This window comes from Hyperolius riggenbachi, chromosome 6, assembly GCF_040937935.1.
Source record: "Hyperolius riggenbachi isolate aHypRig1 chromosome 6, aHypRig1.pri, whole genome shotgun sequence".
Classification (NCBI taxonomy): domain Eukaryota; kingdom Metazoa; phylum Chordata; class Amphibia; order Anura; family Hyperoliidae; genus Hyperolius; species Hyperolius riggenbachi.
In genome coordinates this window covers 200,846,733-200,864,378 of record NC_090651.1, presented here as the reverse complement: position 1 = coordinate 200,864,378, position 17,646 = coordinate 200,846,733, and the positions used below count along the sequence as shown (strand labels likewise).

Here is a 17,646-nt window from a genome sequence, read left to right as displayed (position 1 = left end):
TCCTGCCGTTCCCCCGCTGCCGACACCAGACAAATAATGCGTGCTCCCGTTCGCGTCATCGAAAGCTTACTGCGCAGGCGCAGTACGGAGGTTTCTTGCACTGCGCCTGCGCAGTATGCTTCCGATGACGTGAGCGGAAGCTAGCAGCCGCAGTTAGAAAGCATGCCGCGCTAGACCAGAGCCGGCGGTGGAGAACGGCGGATCGGAGGAGGACGGCGTGGGACATGACTGCTACAGGGGGCTGATAGAAGCCCCAGGTTAGTGCCCCACCCCACACACACACACACACACACACACACACACACACACACACACACACACACAGAACCCCTTTAAAGCAGATCCGAGATGAAAAACTAACTATAATAAGTACCTTGTCTATATATCTTATCTAAAGTTTAGATAGCATATCTAGCTGCAAAAGTTTCAAAGTTTATGATTATTTATTCCTGTGATACAATGAGGGCAGCCATGTTCTGTTTGGGCTGGTGCACACCAGAGCGGTTCTGGAGCGTTTTTTAAAACGCTTGCAGGGGGGAAACCGCTTGGCTAATGAAAGTGAGTGGGATGGTGCACACCAGAGCGGCTCGTTTTTCCCACAAACGCAAACTTCGGGGCTGCAGCATTGTCACGGACGATTGCGGGGACGCAGGCGCGTCCTGGAACCGCCCGTGAAGAAAAGAACGATCGCACTCGATTCCTGCATCGATTGCGCTTCAAAACGGTACAATCTGGGTTGAGTGTGTAGGGACAGCTGAAGTCCTTTTCTTAGCAAAGAGAGCACCATTCCAAAGGCTGGATGGCTCTTTTGATATGCTAATGAGCCTGAGCCTAATCTGCCCCAGAGAGTCCCTGGCTTCAAGCTGTGCTGATGGCCCATCCATCAGGTATAAGGTGACAAGCACCATGGCAGGAGCAATCTAGTTGGGCTAAAAGCCAGACCCACTGGCTCATTCCCAGCAGGGGAGGCGACACCTCGCTGGCTGCTCCAAACTTCAAAGAGCCTTTGCCTGGGAATAACCTGAGGGCTCGTTTCCACTAGGGCGAATCCGCATGCGGGCACTGCATGCGGATTCGCATAGCTAATGTTAGTGGATGGGGCTGTTTCCACCTGTGCGGCGTGCGGGAGCGATTTGGCGGCGGGCCAAATCTGCACGGCGGGACCCGCAGAATTCGCCTGCGTCGGGAATCCGTGCGAATCGCCGCTAATGTATTTAATAGTAAAAACGCATGCGTTTGTTACATGCGTTTTTACCCGCGATTTCGCGTGCGATTTCGCACCCTTCTCAATGTTATTTTGCCCTGGCAGTGTCATGGTTAATTTCGCATGGCACCCTGCCATGCGAAATCGCACGCGAAATCGCGGGTAAAACGCATGCGGAAACGCACCCGCATGCGTTTTTACAAGCGTCGGAATGCCGGCGAAATTGCGTCGCACTAGTGGAAACGGGCCCTGAGTCTCATAGCAAATCCATAACTTCCCAGATCTGTCATATTTCTGGGGTTCCTGAGATGGCAGCTTCACCAAACGTGGGGGAAGTGTAGCATGAGCCCCGGTGCTGGTTCTGAGGAAGTTTCAGAACATTCTGAGGTAAGGACTGCCAGTTAGGCAGTTTGAAAAGGCCCTGATGATACCACAGGGGTCCCACCCCTCATGTCTGGTATCAGGGCGCTGGGTAAATCGAGACAGACCTGAAAATGTTAATAAATCTGCCCTGACCTGTACGGTTCTGTGAGATAGAGCCCATATATTGGTAGATATGATTTCTAGCCCCAGTACAAGGGGAGGGCTCATCTCATCTTTGAAGGGGGTGTATGGCTCCCCGCCCTCACTCCCTCCTACTGAAGCAGGGGCATAAGAATGGCTGAGGACCCAAACTCAGGGTCCTCCACACTGAAACATCTTGAATTCATCAGATGCCAGCTTGAGGATATGCTGGCATCCACCTGGTCTGAACTCTGAACTCTGGACTTTGAAACCAAGAACTTTATGATTCTTCCCACAATAAGGACATCTTTCCAGGAACTAAGTATTTTTCTCCCTTCTTTTATTTTTCATACTGGCTATTACTGTTTTAATAATTGTTGATTTTCATAATTGTCTGTATATATTAATTATTTATATTGCGTGAATAAACGACTTTCCCCAAGTCATTCACTGTTTCGCTACCCTGCTTATCAGCACACACAGAAATGATCCCGGCTCTCTGAAGATACGCTACTGTTTGTTTGTTGTTGGCTAGACAGAATATCGTGTGTTTAACCGTTTTATTCGCAGGATTAGTCAGTCAGTTAGTGGGCCCCACGGTCCCATAGTAACCGCGGTGGTGGCAGTTTACTCTGAACCAGTAGGTGACGTTGTAATTACCCGTGTCTCACAGGCTCCCTTTGGAGTTGTCTGCGGCTAATTCTTAACGGTTCCTGCGCATTGACTGCGACCAGAGTTCGCACGATCTGTGCGCTGGCACCGTTTAGAAGGCTAAGTGCGGTCAGCCACTGAGGGCTCCTGTGACAAGCATTTTTTAGATTTCTGAGGTGTTTCTGCCTCAATGTTAAGGTATAGGAAAGTGGAAAACCGCCAGGGGCGTTCCTAGGGTCCTTGGAGATCGGGGGCACCTGTGGGCACTAGGTGGGGAGTATATGCGGCAAAAATGGGCGTGACCATGCAGTGAGTGGGCGTGGCCTTGGGTGGGGCCAAATGTACATGAACTTAGCAGCGATGTAAGCTACAGGTAACGGGCCTGCCCATCAAAATATTGGATGGAACACCCTGTCCTTTATTTAGATAATTTACAATCAGTATAGGCATAGATCAAAGATGTATACGCACATACAATTTTGATTGGTCAATCACTGACCAATTTTACCACCCACCATGCAGTAAGTGGGCCAACAGACAATGAATTTGATGAACAGAGATAAATTTGGCTAATCAAAATTGTATGTGTGTACCAGGCTTTACAGCTAATACTGTACATACTGAAAGTAGCAGAGATCAGCATACAATACAGCTCGTTTACAATCAGTAAAGGCACAGCTGTGTACAGTAACACCTTATACTGTACACACTGGAGGCAGATCAGCACACAGTGCAGGCACTAGAGAACAGCTTATACTGTACATACTGTAGGCAGCAGAGATCAGCACACTGCAGCTAGTGCGCCGAAAAATATGAGGGTTACGTTGTGCGGCCATGGACCAGAATGTGAGTGTGGTCACGGGTGGAGACAAATTTACATGAACTTAGCAATGATGGGACATTAGATTATTATTATATTATCTATCGCAAAGTGGAAACTCATACATGAACATTATGGAAAATTCAAGTTGAAAATAAACTGTGAAGATAAACAATTTCATCCATCCTACTCCTGAAAAATGTATTCATTTTTTTTTAGAACCTCACAGTTTTATTTTCTGTTTTAAAAATCTAAAATAGTAGGTTTAATGCTATTGTCTCATATGATGATGATTCAGCTTTTGCCATAGTCTCGCAGTTAGCAATCATGTGACCCCCAGCAAGACAAATTCAGCAATCATGAGGCCACCCATCAGAACAAATTTAGCAATCGTGAGGCCCCTATCGAGGCAAATTCAGTAATCATGAGGCCCCCCAACAAGACAAATTCAGCAATCATGAGGCCCCCAACAAATCATGAGGCCCCCAACAAGACAAATTCAGCAATCATGAGGCCCCCAACAAGACAAATTCAGCAGTCATGAGGCACATAAATAGACAGCATTTCACATAACTAGGCAGAATGCCCCCTTAATATGGTAGACACCTCTCACCTGGCTTCTGAATTCTCCTCTACTGGCTGCTGTGCCTGGCAATACTGTTTTTGGCTGGATTGGGGATGATGTGTGGGCTGAAAGGCCTGGTAGTGATGCTGTCGCCTGGCTGGCGGTGATGCTGTGGCCGGGTTGGCTGGCGTTGATGCTGTGGCCGATGCTGTGGCTGGGTTGGCTGACGGTGATGCTGTGACTTGGCTGGCGGTAATGCTGAGCTGTGCTTGGCTGGTTGAAGTAAATGCTGGCCTGACTGGTGGTGGTGCAGTGGCCTTTTTGACAGTGATTCTGGGCTAGTAGGCTGGTGGTGATGCTGGGCTGGCTGGCCTGGATAGTTTAGGTAATGACAGGTGCCCCCAAGTTAAGGTAGCGCCAGGAGTCCCCCAGTTTAGGTAGTGAGTGACAGGGACCCCGAGGTTAGGTAGTGAGTTACAGGGACCCCCAGGTTAGGTAGCGAGTGACAGGGACCCCCAGGTTAGGTAGTGAGTGACAGGCGCCCCCCAGGTTAGGTAGTGAGTGACAGGCGCCCCCCAGGTTAGGTAGTGAGTGACAGGGACCCTCCAGGTTAGGTAGTGAGTGACAGGGACCCCCAGGTTAGGTAGTGAGTGACAGGCGCCCTCCAGGTTAGGTAGTGAGTGACAGGGACCCCCAGGTTAGGTAATGAGTGACAGGGACCCCCAGGTTAGGTAGTTAGTGACAGGCACCCCAGGTTAGGTAAAGAGTGATAGGGACTCCCAGGTTAGGTAGTGAGTGACAGGCGCCCCCCCAGGTTAGGTAGTGAGTGACAGGCGCCCCCCAGGTTAGGTAGTGAGTGACAGGGGCCCCCAGATTAGGTAGTGAGTGACAGGGACCCCCAGGTTAGGTAGTGAGTGACAGGCGCCCCCCAGGTTAGGTAGTGAGTGACAGGCGCCCCCCAGGTTAGGTAGTGAGTTACAGGGACCCCCCAGGTTAGGTAGTGAGTGACAGGGACCCCCCAGGTTAGGTAGTGAGTGACAGGGACCCCCAGGTTAGGTAGTGAGTGACAGGCGCCCTCCAGGTTAGGTAGTGAGTGACAGGGACCCCCAGGTTAGGTAGTGAGTGACAGGCGCCCCCCAGGTTAGGTAGTGAGTGACAGGCGCCCCCCAGGTTAGGTAGTGAGTTACAGGGACCCCCCAGGTTAGGTAGTGAGTGACGGGGCCCCACCAGGTTAGGTAGTGAGTGACAGGGACCCCCAGGTTAGGTAGTGAGTGACAGGCGCCCTCCAGGTTAGGTAGTGAGTGACAGGGACCCCCAGGTTAGGTAGTGAGTGACAGGGACCCCCAGGTTAGGTAGTTAGTGACAGGCACCCCCAGGTTAGGTAATGAGTGACAGGGACTCCCAGGTTAGGTAGTGAGTGACAGGCGCCCTCCAGGTTAGGTAGTGAGTGACAGGCGCCCTCCAGGTTAGGTAATGAGCGACAGGCGCCCCCAAGGTTAGGTAGTGAGTGACAGGCGCCCCCCAGGTTAGGTAGTGAGTGACAGGGACCCCCCAGGTTAGGTAGTGAGTGACAGGGACCCCCCAGGTTAGGTAGTGAGTGACAGGGACCCCCAGGTTAGGTAGTGAGTGACAGGTGCCCCCCAGGTTAGGTAGTGAGTGACAGGCGATCCCCAGGTTAGGTAGTGAGTGACAGGGACCCCCAGGTTAGGTAGTGAGTGACAGGTGTCCCCCAGGTTAGGTAGTGAGTGACAGGGACCCCCCAGGTTAGGTAGTGAGTGACAGGGACCCCCAGGTTAGGTAGTGAGTGACAGGCACCCCCTGTCACTTCCGCATATCAGTGTGGTGTCCGCTAGGTCTTAGCGCCCGCACTAGTGGTCGCCGGCTGATCGAGGTCTGATGCGGCGGCCAGCGGTGGGGGGGGGGGACAGCAGCAGCCGAGGGGAGCAGCGGGCACCCCTGCAAATAGATTGGGGGCACCCACGGACATGTTGGGGCACAGGCCCCCCTAAAAAAGGGCTAACGACGCCTCTGAAAAACACTACATCAGAATGGTTTTCCAGGCGTTTTTGTTACAGTAGCTGTCCAGTAACAGCTCTACTGTAACAATATTTGTAATCTGCTACACAAAAACGCTCCAAAAAATGCTAGGCATATTTAGATAAAACCTCTCTAAACATGCCTAGAATCGCTCTAAAATCTGCTTCAAAAACCTCTAGCATTTTGTAGATCTGCTAGAGGTTTTCGGTGTGCACTGGGCCTTTGTCACATTGACACAGGCTGAAGGCTGGAGATGTTATCAGCTCGCCTCTCCTCCTCCCTCCTCCCCTCTGCCTCTGAAATCAATGGCTAGTAACACCTCCCCCTCCACCTGCCCTGACTTAGCTCCTGTAAGCCCTTGCTAGTGTCTGAAAATGCCAAGGCACTCTGAAAAGCTGTGGGCAAGGCTTGTTTAGTTTACAGGGAATTGGAGTATTAAAACAAAAACAAAAAAGTATTTGACTTGAGGAATGCCCTATAAACTACAGGATCTTCTCAAAACATTAGCATATTGTGATAAAGTTCATTATTTTCTGTAATGTACTGATAAACATTAGACTTTCATATATTTTAGATTCAAATACACACAACTGAAGTAGTTCAAGCCTTTTATTGTTTTAATATTGATGATTTTGGCATACAGCTCATTAAAACGCAAAATTCCTATCTCAAAAAATAAGCATATTTCATCCGACCAATAAAAGAAAAGTGTTTTTAAAACAAAAAAGTCTAGCTTCCTAAAACCAAAGACACATGGCCTACCTCTATCACAGATTCAACAACAATTACAAGAAAACCACTCAAGATAACATCATAAAGACCAAGCATATTAGACTAACCTATATTAATAAAAAATTATGGACCACAAACCCAAGAAATACATGGAAAGGAACAGTGGCAGCAGAGAGAGAGGGAGGGGGAAACAGATAGGGGTAAGGGGGGAAGGGGGACTAAGGAGGGTTTTAAGGTTGTTTTGTTTGCTTAGCTAAACTGTCACGGCACAAACTTTAACTCTTCTATCCATAAGATGTATCTATGCAAAAGGCGAGTGTACAGATTAACTTGAGGCATTTGACATGTTGGCCTTGAGCCTTAATGCCTCAAAATGTTTTGTTTTTATGAAAATATAAAAAGCAAATAAAATGTTTCAAAAAAAAAAAAAAAAGTCAACCTTCAAATAATTATGTTCAGTTATGCACTCAATACTTGGTCGGGAATCCTTTTGCAGTAATGACTGCTTCAGACTCTATGGGGTTCAGGTCAGGAGAGTTGGCAGGCCAATTGAGCACAGTAATACCATGGTCAGTAAACCATTTACCAGTGGTTTTGGCACTGTGAGCAGGTCCCAGGTCGTGCTGAAAAATGAAATCTTCATCTCCATAAAGCTTTTCAGCAGATGGAAGCATGAACCCACTTTTGAACCAGAAACAGCGGCAGAAGCACTTGACCTGGGCTACAGAGAAGCAGCACTGGACTGTTGCTCAGTGGTCCAAAGTCCTTTTTTCGGATGAAAGCAACTTTTACATGTTATTGGCATAGAGAATCTATGGGATATTGTGAAGAGAAAGTTGAGAGACGCAAGACCCAACACTCTGGATGAGCTTAAGGCCGCTATCGAAGCATCCTGGGCCTCCATAACACCTGATCAGTGCCACAGGCTGATTGCCTCCATGCCACGCCGCATTGAAGCAGTCATTTCTGCAAAAGGATTCCCGACCAAGTATTGAGTGCATAACTGAACATAATTATTTGAAGGTTGACTTTTTTTGTTGGTTGGATGAAATATGCTATTTTTTTGAGATAGGAAATTTGGGTTTTCATGAGCTGTATGCCAAAATCATCAATATTAAAACAATAAAAGGCTTGAACTACTTCAGTTGTGTGTATTTGAATCTAAAATATATGAAAGTCTAATGTTTATCAGTACATTACAGAAAATAATGAACTTTATCACAATATGCAATTTTTTTGAGAAGATCCTGTATATGAAAGGAACACAATCATGCAGTGAGTAAAAGTTTATCTTGAATCCACTTTAAGCAACTCTTGTGGTGTTGCTGCAGGACAGTTTTCTGCCTCATACAACAGGGTCATTGCTATGGAAACCTGCTGGTGAAGGAGTACCTGATCCAGATGTCTTAGGCCCCATTCACACTTGAAAGCGCAAAACGTCAGTGATTACCGCCGGCGTTTTGCGGGAGTGTTTTTTCCACGATCGAAAAATCACTGGACACTGCAGCGATTTCTCTGCGATCATGTTTAGCGCTTCTATAGCACTGAAACGCGATCGCCGGGAAATCGCCTGAAAATGGTGCAGGGTACGCATTTGCGTTTGGCAATTTGCATTAATCGCCGGCGATTAACGCAAATGGCCCAAGTAAGAATGGGCCCATAGGGTATTATAGAACTAGCGCTTTCAGAAGCGCTAGTGCTTGAGCTTTTTGCCTAAATCGCCGGCAAAACGCTCTAGTGTGAATGGGCCCTTAAAGCGGACCTGAACTCAGAACGTCCTCTCTACTTTAAAAGATTCACAACAGCATAATAACCTTTACAGAAATACATTTCTTTGTTACATCTGATACAAAATCCTGCACTAAATCTGCAGTGTATCTACTTCCTGCTTTCATGGAAGCAGACATATTGTTAATATCCTGTGCTTTCAAATTAGCCTCTCTGCCGTGACAGTCAGCTGACATGTGAGAGATCAAATCACAGCTTGTGATAAGACACAGATGATGGGGAATCAGACTGGCTAAACCCTCTAAATACATACAGGGTGCATTTCTTTCAGTTTTCCTTCTGTCCTGTGCAAGAGTTCAGCTCCACTTTAAAGGTGTTTTTTGTAATATCTGCAAATCAAGTTATCTATAAACAGCTAAAATACACTCTACCATTGACTGCTTATTACTTATAGGGAAATGTTTTCTGCGTGGATTGATCATTTATAAGTACATGTGTATACCCATCATTCTTCTTATCCGCAACTCCCCTGCCATGCCACTGCAAGTGAAGTTCATGTAAGGGTCTAACACATGTCCATTTATCCTCCTCATCAATATGTTTATTGTCACTCACTGTGCAGCAACTCAGCCACTGATCTGACACAATTAGTCTCAATTAGTTCACTAATTATTCATTTCAGTTCCGCAATGACTGAGTCCATTCCACATTATAACCTGCACCCCCTTCCTCCCCACTTTGCACTCTTTCATTCCACACAGTGCAAGAGCCCTAAAGAGCCCCATCTGAGCCATATGAAAGACAATCACTCTGTTATGATAAATTAATTTAATTGAACTTGGAGCTGTGTTAGTTATGTAAAAGAGAATATTATGACAGCCAAATAGGCAACATTTTCAACTGTGTTTGTGCCAAAAAGTTTAATCGGTTATGGAACCCTTATCTCTATTGATATACATATTTTATTTCTGTTTATTGAAGCGTTATGAAATCATTATTTTGTGAATGTAAAAAAGGGTGAAAAAGGGTTTTAAAAAGTAAAATTAAAAAAGGAAACATCATTTGTCCGTGAGGTTCAATATATATTTTTTTTATTAAAATCTATGTTATATTACATTGCCAGGAAGTTCAGTTTCCTCCTTTGCAATTATAACCAAAGTACTTTATGTGAAGTACAGATTGTGCCTTTTGGTATACAGAGGATCCCCAAAGTACCATTTTGCTGCATGAGTAATTTCCTTTAGGCTACTTACACACCAGGACGTTGCGTTTAGGGGACGTTATAGGGCACATAACGTGCCCCTAACGCAAAATCTAGTGGTGTTGGAGCAGGACGCTACCAAGAGCCGCGTTACAAGCAGCTCTTGGTGCGCCTGCTCTGTCGGAGGCGCTGCGGAGACCACGTGAGACCACGTGAGCAGAGCTCTCCGCATCACGTGGTCCCGCCAGCCAATCAGCGGCCGCTCCAAAGAGTAAACACTGCGAGTGCAGTGAATGCCAAGTAGCCATGTGTCTGGCTACATAGCAGCCTCTCCCCGCCTCCTCTCTGCCCCTAAAATTAAAAAAAAACATTTTTTTTAAGACAAAGCAGCCTTTGGCCTCTTTCACAGTGGGACGTTAAATTTGCACGTTATAGAAAATTATAACGCAGACTAACGCACAGCAATACAAAGTCTGTGTGTCATTCTCAGTGCACACGTTGTGTTGTGTGTAAGGTTTAGCAATATTTAGAAAGTGCTGTTTGCTGTGCGTTTAGCAATACATTTGCTGCGTTATGTGTGTTTCACATGCTTAGTAATTTTTGTTTTTTTAAATGTAACGCATGCGCCGTTTTCGTTCCATCAGTATGTGATGAAAAAAGCCCACCAAAAGACACCTAACGCAGTGCAAAATAACGTCCAATGTCATAACCTACATGCGCTGCGTTAGGGGCACGTTGTGCGACTTTAACGTCGCCTCAAACGCAACGTCCCACTGTGAAAGAGGCCTTAAAGAGACTCTGTAACAAATTTTTCAGCCTTAGTTCTTCTATCCTATAAGTTCCTATGCCTGTTCTAATCTGCTCTGGCTTACTGCAGTCTTTCCTAACTGCACTGTCTCTGTAATAAATCAATGTATCTTTCCTCTGTCCTGTTTGTCGGGCTAAGGCTTGATTGTGTGGAATGTGCAGGACTGCTTGTGATTGGTAGAAGCGATACACACCCTCTGCAGGCCCCCTGCACACTCTGAATGACTCACACACTATGCTCAGCTGAGCCTATTAGAAGCTGGTTAGTTTGTTTGTAAACACTGCCTAACTGTTTATTCTGCAGAGAGTGGCAGAAACAGCACAGAGGGGCACAGGAGAAAATAATTAATAGAATGGTATGCTTTTTATTGTAAGAATATTAGAGTACAGATTCTCTTTAATTCTAAAAAATTCTTAGTATTGCATGGTACCTTTATTAGGTTTATTAGGATGAAGTTGGAGTTTTGACATACAGTAACTAAAGGGGATGAAATGATACTTTGTTTTATTTGTGTTTAGCATTAAAAATAAAACTTTTTTTTAAGTATTACCGTAATTTTTAAGAAAATACGGATTATTAAAAATAACTGCTTCATTCTCTTTTTTATTCTCTTTGAGCACCACTTGGTGGGTTCATCAGTCATGATTGAAAAGATGAAAAAACACCTGCTTTACTGCTGCCGTAAATCATTCCTAACATTACAAAAGTAAAGTCTCCTGTAAAGGTGCCCATACATCTAGCAATGATGGGCAGATTCACCCAAGAGACAAATCTGTCTTTAATCGAATTTGATTAGAAAGAGATTTGTTGGCTTCCCATACACTGCAGGCCAATTCCCAATTAATTTAATTGGCCTTGTGACGCACTGTGGCAATAATCCACAGCTTTACCGGCATGGTAAACTGTCCCCAGTAATGTGCAATGTGCCCTCGGTGCCCTATACATTACCTATCTGTGTCCACCGCTGTCCCCATCCTTCATCTATACTTGGTTGCCAGAATACACGTGGGTGTGTGTGTGTGACGTCACACACCAGACCATGTTACTCTGGCAACCACGTGTACGGATTAAGGACTGCGCCTGTAGCCAGCAGAGGACATGCGGCAGACACAAACAGGTAATGCATACTGCACTGAACACTGGGGTGGCACATTGTACATTAGAAGTGACAGCGTCGGCGGTTTCCTTGCGTTTGTCGCTCATCCCGATATCGGTTACCATTACCGCCGCATACCCAATCAAGCAAGTCGGCCCTACATCTTGTAGCATATCTGACCTATTCATGCGACCAATATCAGCACGAAATTGTTCGCATCGTTGATGGTGGCACCAATTTTCAGCTGATTCAAATATAATAATCGAATTGAATAGTCGATCGACTGCCAAGTCGCCTGATGTATGGCCACCTTAAGTGATAATTAATGTCCATTGTTTTATACAGAGCTGTCCTATCTATACTTGTTGTTGTTCCGTCGCTATTCCTTGTGACCCCATGGACCACAGCAATGCAGGTCTCTCTATTCTCTACGGCCTCTCGAAGCTTGTCCAAGCTCATGTTTGTTGATTCCATGATACTATATAGCAATCTCATTCTCTGCCGTTCCTGCCTCCTTTTGACCTCGATCCTTCCCAGCATCAGGGTTTTATTCAATTAGTCCTGCCTTTTCATTGTGTGTCCAAAATATTTCAGCTTCATCTTCAGCAGTGCTCCTTCCAATGAGCAGTCAGGGTTAATTACTTTATGGATTGATGGATTGCATCTTCTTGCAGTCCAAGAGATTCTCAAAAGTCTTCTTCAGCACCAAAATTCGAAGGCGTCAATTCTATGGCGCTCAGCCTTCCTTATGGTCCAACACTCACAATCATACATTTCTACTGGGAAAAACGTGGCTTTGACTATACAAACTGTTGTCGACAAGGTGGCATCTTTGCTGGATTTACTTATCCTGGGTACTTCCCACTGCATAACCAAAACACACACTCCATAAGATCTGATGCTTTGGAGATTCCCTGACACAGTCATCTAGCCATCTCGATTTTTCCTGGTTGGAATGCTCAGATCCTTACACTTGACCATATTTTCTATTTGTAACACATCGCCTTCTAGAACTAACTGTTCACTTGCAGGATAGATGCCATTGTAATGGGATAATCATTGTTATGCACTTTTATCTGTTAGTGGTATTACTGTTGTGGCTGATCAAGGTATGGTTTCCTTTTTTTGTCCCTTATTTTTTTTTTTTTCTTTTTAATGCCTTCAGATTGACTCCAACCAGACCATCAAGCCTCCTATTTGCAATTTCTCCATCCTAAAATGCCAAATGCATTTCTATTTTTTTCAGCCTCTAAGCACTCTCTTGCTATTGACAGAAGCAAAGAGTGAATGGTGGGGTTTAGTGTGGCGATGAGGTGTTCCAGCCTGACATTGATTGCATCCAGGTGGTTTCTGGGTCCCCCCAGCTGGGATGAAGCACATTTTACAGAAAATGAAAGCCATTTCACTCTAGAAATGGACGATTCGACTGTGCTGCCAATACCATTACCGCTAATTCTATAGCGGTCATCCTGCTCATTCCTACAGCTTTCCCAGACATGGAGAAGGAATAGTGTGAGGCCCAGAAGGGGCAAATTACTGAGTTTTTTTAAAAACACTTTCCCAAATGATGTTACTGTGTGTAGTAATTTTGACACATGTAAAGGGAGATTGCAGTGCTGTGGAATGTGATGATACAATTTAGAAATTGCTTTTGTCGTTTTCATTCGTGATGCTATTGCTTAGTAACCAGCAGTGGAAAACTGGCTATTTTGGTACCGTTCGTTAAAGTTTTTCAGTTTTTAACAGAACGTGGCAATGGTCTGGAGACTCAGGAATATTTTTTATAATGGCTGTAACTGCACAAAAATTATTCCATTCTGAAAAGGTAACTGACCTCACATCCAAAAGATCTGTATGTGTATTTTCATTGCTTTATACAGCTTAATATTTGTCTTTGGTTGAGTGTTTCCTCACCTGTGTTTGCATTTTCGTCAACTTTTTTGGTAGCTGTCACTCCATTCCTCACTGCTGTACTGCTTCCTAGAAACACTGTAGACCGTGCAACCTCTGAGATACATAACAACACAAATAAAATTGGAGAATTTAATTTTAAAGTGGGATAAAACCCTGACATAACATTCAATAAAAAATCCTACTTTTTATAACCCCTACAGTTACCATATTTGCTTTTGTGCACAAGTCTGTCTTTGCACAAGTCTGTCTTTTCTGTCTACAAATTACACGTTCCTAAAGTACAGATTCTCTGCTCTGAAAGCTGCCAGTGCATTTTATTGCATAGCTGCTGTATTTATATATTAAAATATATCTAGTGATCATTTCTCACCTCTCTCTGATTCTCAGCTCAGTGCAGTTCAGTTTCAGCATGCTGCTGGCTGTATACTAATTGTAGCTAACAAAGGAGTGTAAACAAAAATACTCAGTAGTGCAGACCAGCAATCTAAGAACCACTTCATATTATTTTGCATACTCACATACGCCACGTAGAGGCTCACTTGAAATTTGATGTTTCCTAACTAGCCCTATGACATGCACAATCCAATGTACAAGCAGGAACCTATCAAAACACTAGGAGCACATATCCTAAAGTAAAGGTGGCCATACACTTATAGATTTGCAGCAGATTCGACCATCAGATAGATTTCTGGCAGATGCCTGTCAAGTTAAAACTGACAGGAATCTATCTGATGTGTGCCACACACTAGGAACAGATTTCCAATAGATTTCAGCACCGATGCAGTGATTCCATCGCAATCCCACCGTTCTGTAAGCGGTGAATGGAAACAGCTTGTTCCCAAACCTGATTACACTGCCTGTGATGAATGAAAGACATCAGAAAGACACCGGCATTCATTGACAAAGTGAAAGTACACAGATACACATAATACTTCTGGTGTACATGGTAACTAAGTGTGGCACCATCTGGTGGCCAAAAAGCAAAAATGTACCCACATACACTATTATATATAGAATTGTACATACATTTTTACATTTTTATTAATTTGGAACCCCTGGCACTATAGGTAGAGACCCTATATTTACTAAAATAAAACATTTGTAAAAAAAAAATTATTACACTATTTAACCACTTGAGGACCTAGGGCTTTCTACCCCTTAAGGACCGGCCACTTTTTTTCCATTCAGACCACTGCAGCTTTCACGGTTTATTGCTCGCTCATACAACCTGCCACCTAAATGAATTTTGGCTCCTTTTCTTGTCACTAATAAAGCTTTCTTTTGGTGCTATTTGATTGCTCCTGCGATTTTTACTTTTTATTATATTCATCAAAAAAAAACATAAATTTTGGCAAAAAAATGATTTTTTTAACTTTCTGTGCTGACATTTTTCAAATAAAGTAAAATTTCTGTATACATGCAGCGCGAAAAATGTGGACAAACATGTTTTTGATTAAAAAAAACCCATTCAGTGTATATTTATTGGTTTGGGTAAAAGTTATAGCGTTTACAAACTATGGTGCAAAAAGTGAATTTTCCCATTTTCAAGCATCTATGACTTTTCTGACCCCCTGTCATGTTTCATGAGGGGCTAGAATTCCAGGATAGTATAAATACCCCCCAAATGACCCCATTTTGGAAAGAAGACATCCCAAAGTATTCACTGAGAGGCATAGTGAGTTCATAGAAGATATTATTTTTTGTCACAAGTAAGCGGAAAATGACAAAAAAAAAAAAAAAAAAAAAAAAGTTTCCATTTCTTCTAACTTGCGACAAAAAAAAATGAAATCTGCCACGGACTCACTATGCTCCTCTCTAAATACCTTGAAGGGTCTACTTTCCAAAATGGGGTCATTTGTGGGGTGTGTTTACTTTCCTGACATTTTGGGGGGTGCTAAATTGTAAGCACCCCTGTAAAGCCTAAAGGTGCTCATTGGACTTTGGACCCCTTAGCGCAGTTAGGCTGCAAAAAAGTGCCACACATGTGGTATTGCCGTACTCAGGAGAAGTAGTATAATGTGTTTTGGGGTGTATTTTTACACATACCCATGCTGGGTGGGAGAAATATCTCTGTAAATGACAATTTGTTAATTTTTTTTACACACAATTGTCCATTTACAGAGATCTTTCTCCCACTCAGCATGGGTATGTGTAAAAATACACCCCAAAACACATTATACTACTTCTCCTGAGTACGGCGATACCACACTTTTTTGCACCCTAACTGCGCTAAAGGGCCCAAAGTCCAATGAGTACCTTTAGGATTTCACAGGTCATTTTGAGAAATTTCGTTTCAAGACTACTCCTCACGGTTTAGGGCCCCTAAAATGCCAGGGCAGTATAGGAACCCCACAAGTGACCCCATTTTAGAAAGAAGACACCCCAAGGTATTCTGTTAGGTGTATGGCGAGTTCATAGAAGATTTTATTTTTTGTCACAAGTTAGTGAAAAATGACACTTTGTGAAAAAAAAACAAAAATCAATTTCCGCTAACTTTTGACAAAAAATAAAATCTTCTATGAACTCGTCATACACCTAACAGAATACATTGGGGTGTCTTTTTTCTAAAATGGGGTCCGTTTCTGGGGTTCCTATACCGCCCTGGCATTTTACGGGCCCAAAACCGTGAGTAGTCTGGAAACCAAATGTCTCAAAATGACTGTTCAGGGGTATAAGCATCTGCAAATTTTGATGACAGGTGGTCTATGAGGGGGAGAATTTTGTGGAACCGGTCATATGCAGGGTGGCCTTTTAGATGACAGGTTGTATTGGGCCTGATCTGATGGATAGGAGTGCTAGGGAGGTGACAGGAGGTGATTGATGGGTGTCTCAGGGGGTGGTTAGAGGGGAAAATAGATGCAATCAATGCACTGGGGAGGTGATCGGAAGGGGGTCTGAGGGGGATCCGAGGGTTTGGCCGAGTGATCAGGAGCCCACACGGGGCAAATTAGGGCCTGATCTGATGGGTAGGTGTGCTAGGGGGTGACAGGAGGTGATTGATGGGTGTCTCAAGGTGTGATTAGAGGGGGGAATAGATGCAAGCAATGCACTGGCGAGGTGATCAGGGCTGGGGCCTGAGGGCATTCTGAGGGTGTGGGCGGGTGATTGAGTGCCCTAGGGGCAGATAGGGGTCTAATCTGATAGGTAGCAGTGACAGGGGGTGATTGATGGGTAATTAGTGGGTGGGATCTGACGTCGGATCTGCGGGCGAACTATTGGTGTGGGTGGGTGATCAGATTGCCCGCAAGGGGCAGGTTAGGGGCTGATTGATGAGTGGCAGTGACAGGGGGTGATTGATGGGTGGCAGTGCCAGGGGGTGATTGATGGTTGGCAGTGACAGGGGGTGATTGATGGGTGATTGACAGGTGATTGACAGGTGATCAGTGGGTTATTACAGGGAAGAACAGATGTAACTAATGCACTGGCGAATTGATAAGGGGGGGTCTGAGGGCAATCTGAGCGTGTAGGCGGGTGATTGGGTGCCCGCAAGGGGCAGATTAGGGTCTGATTTGATGGGTAACAGTGACAGGTGGTGATAGGGGGTGATTGATAGGTGATTGATGGGTAATTAGTGGGTGTTTAGAGGAGAGAATAGATGTAAACACTGCGCTTGGGTGGTGATCTGATGTCGGATCTGCGGGCGATCTATTGGTGTGGGTGGGTGATCAGATTGCCCGCAAGGGGCAGGTTAGGGGCTGATTGATGGGTGGCAGTGACAGGGGGTGATTGATGGGTGGCAGTGACAGGGGGTGATTGATGGGTGATTGACAGGTGATCAGTGGGTTATTACAGGGAAGGACAGATGTAAATAATGCCCTGGCGCATTGATAAGGGGGGGGGGGGGGGTCTGAGGGCAATCTGAGCGTGTAGGCGGGTGATTGGGTGCCCGCAAGGGGCAGATTAGGGTCTGATCTGATGGGTAACAGTGACAGGTGGTGATAGGGGGTGATTGATGGGTAATTAGTGGGTGTTTAGAGGAGAGAATAGATGTAAACACTGCGTTTGGGTGGGGATCTGATGTCGGATCTGCGGGCGATCTATTGGTGTGGGTGGGTGATCAGATTGCCCGCAAGGGGCAGGTTAGGGGCTGATTGATGGGTGGCAGTGACAGGGGGTGATTGATGGGTGGCAGTGACAGGGGGTGATTGATGGGTGATTGACAGGTGATTGACAGGTGATCAGTGGGTTATTACAGGGAAGAACAGATGTAAATATTGCACTGGCGAATTGATAAGGGGGGGTCTGAGGGCAATCTGAGCGTGTAGGCGGGTGATTGGGTGCCCGCAAGGGGCAGATTAGGGTCTGATCTGATGGGTAACAGTGACAGGTGGTGATAGGGGGTGATTGATGGGTGATTGATGGGTAATTAGTGGGTGTTTAGAGGAG

At 45.1% G+C, this 17,646-nt stretch overlaps 1 protein-coding gene across 7 annotated transcripts in view; it reads right to left on the bottom strand.

Moving 5' to 3' along the window:
* LOC137522629 (cytotoxic and regulatory T-cell molecule-like) overlaps positions 1 to 17,646 on the bottom strand; it is a 147,072-nt gene that overhangs the window by 22,640 nt on the left and 106,786 nt on the right. For all 7 annotated transcript variants that reach the window (XM_068242705.1, XM_068242706.1, XM_068242709.1 and 4 more), the window contains one exon: positions 13,261 to 13,353. In XM_068242705.1, the coding sequence (XP_068098806.1) occupies positions 13,261 to 13,353 (93 nt within the window). The remainder of the gene's footprint in view (positions 1 to 13,260; positions 13,354 to 17,646) is intronic.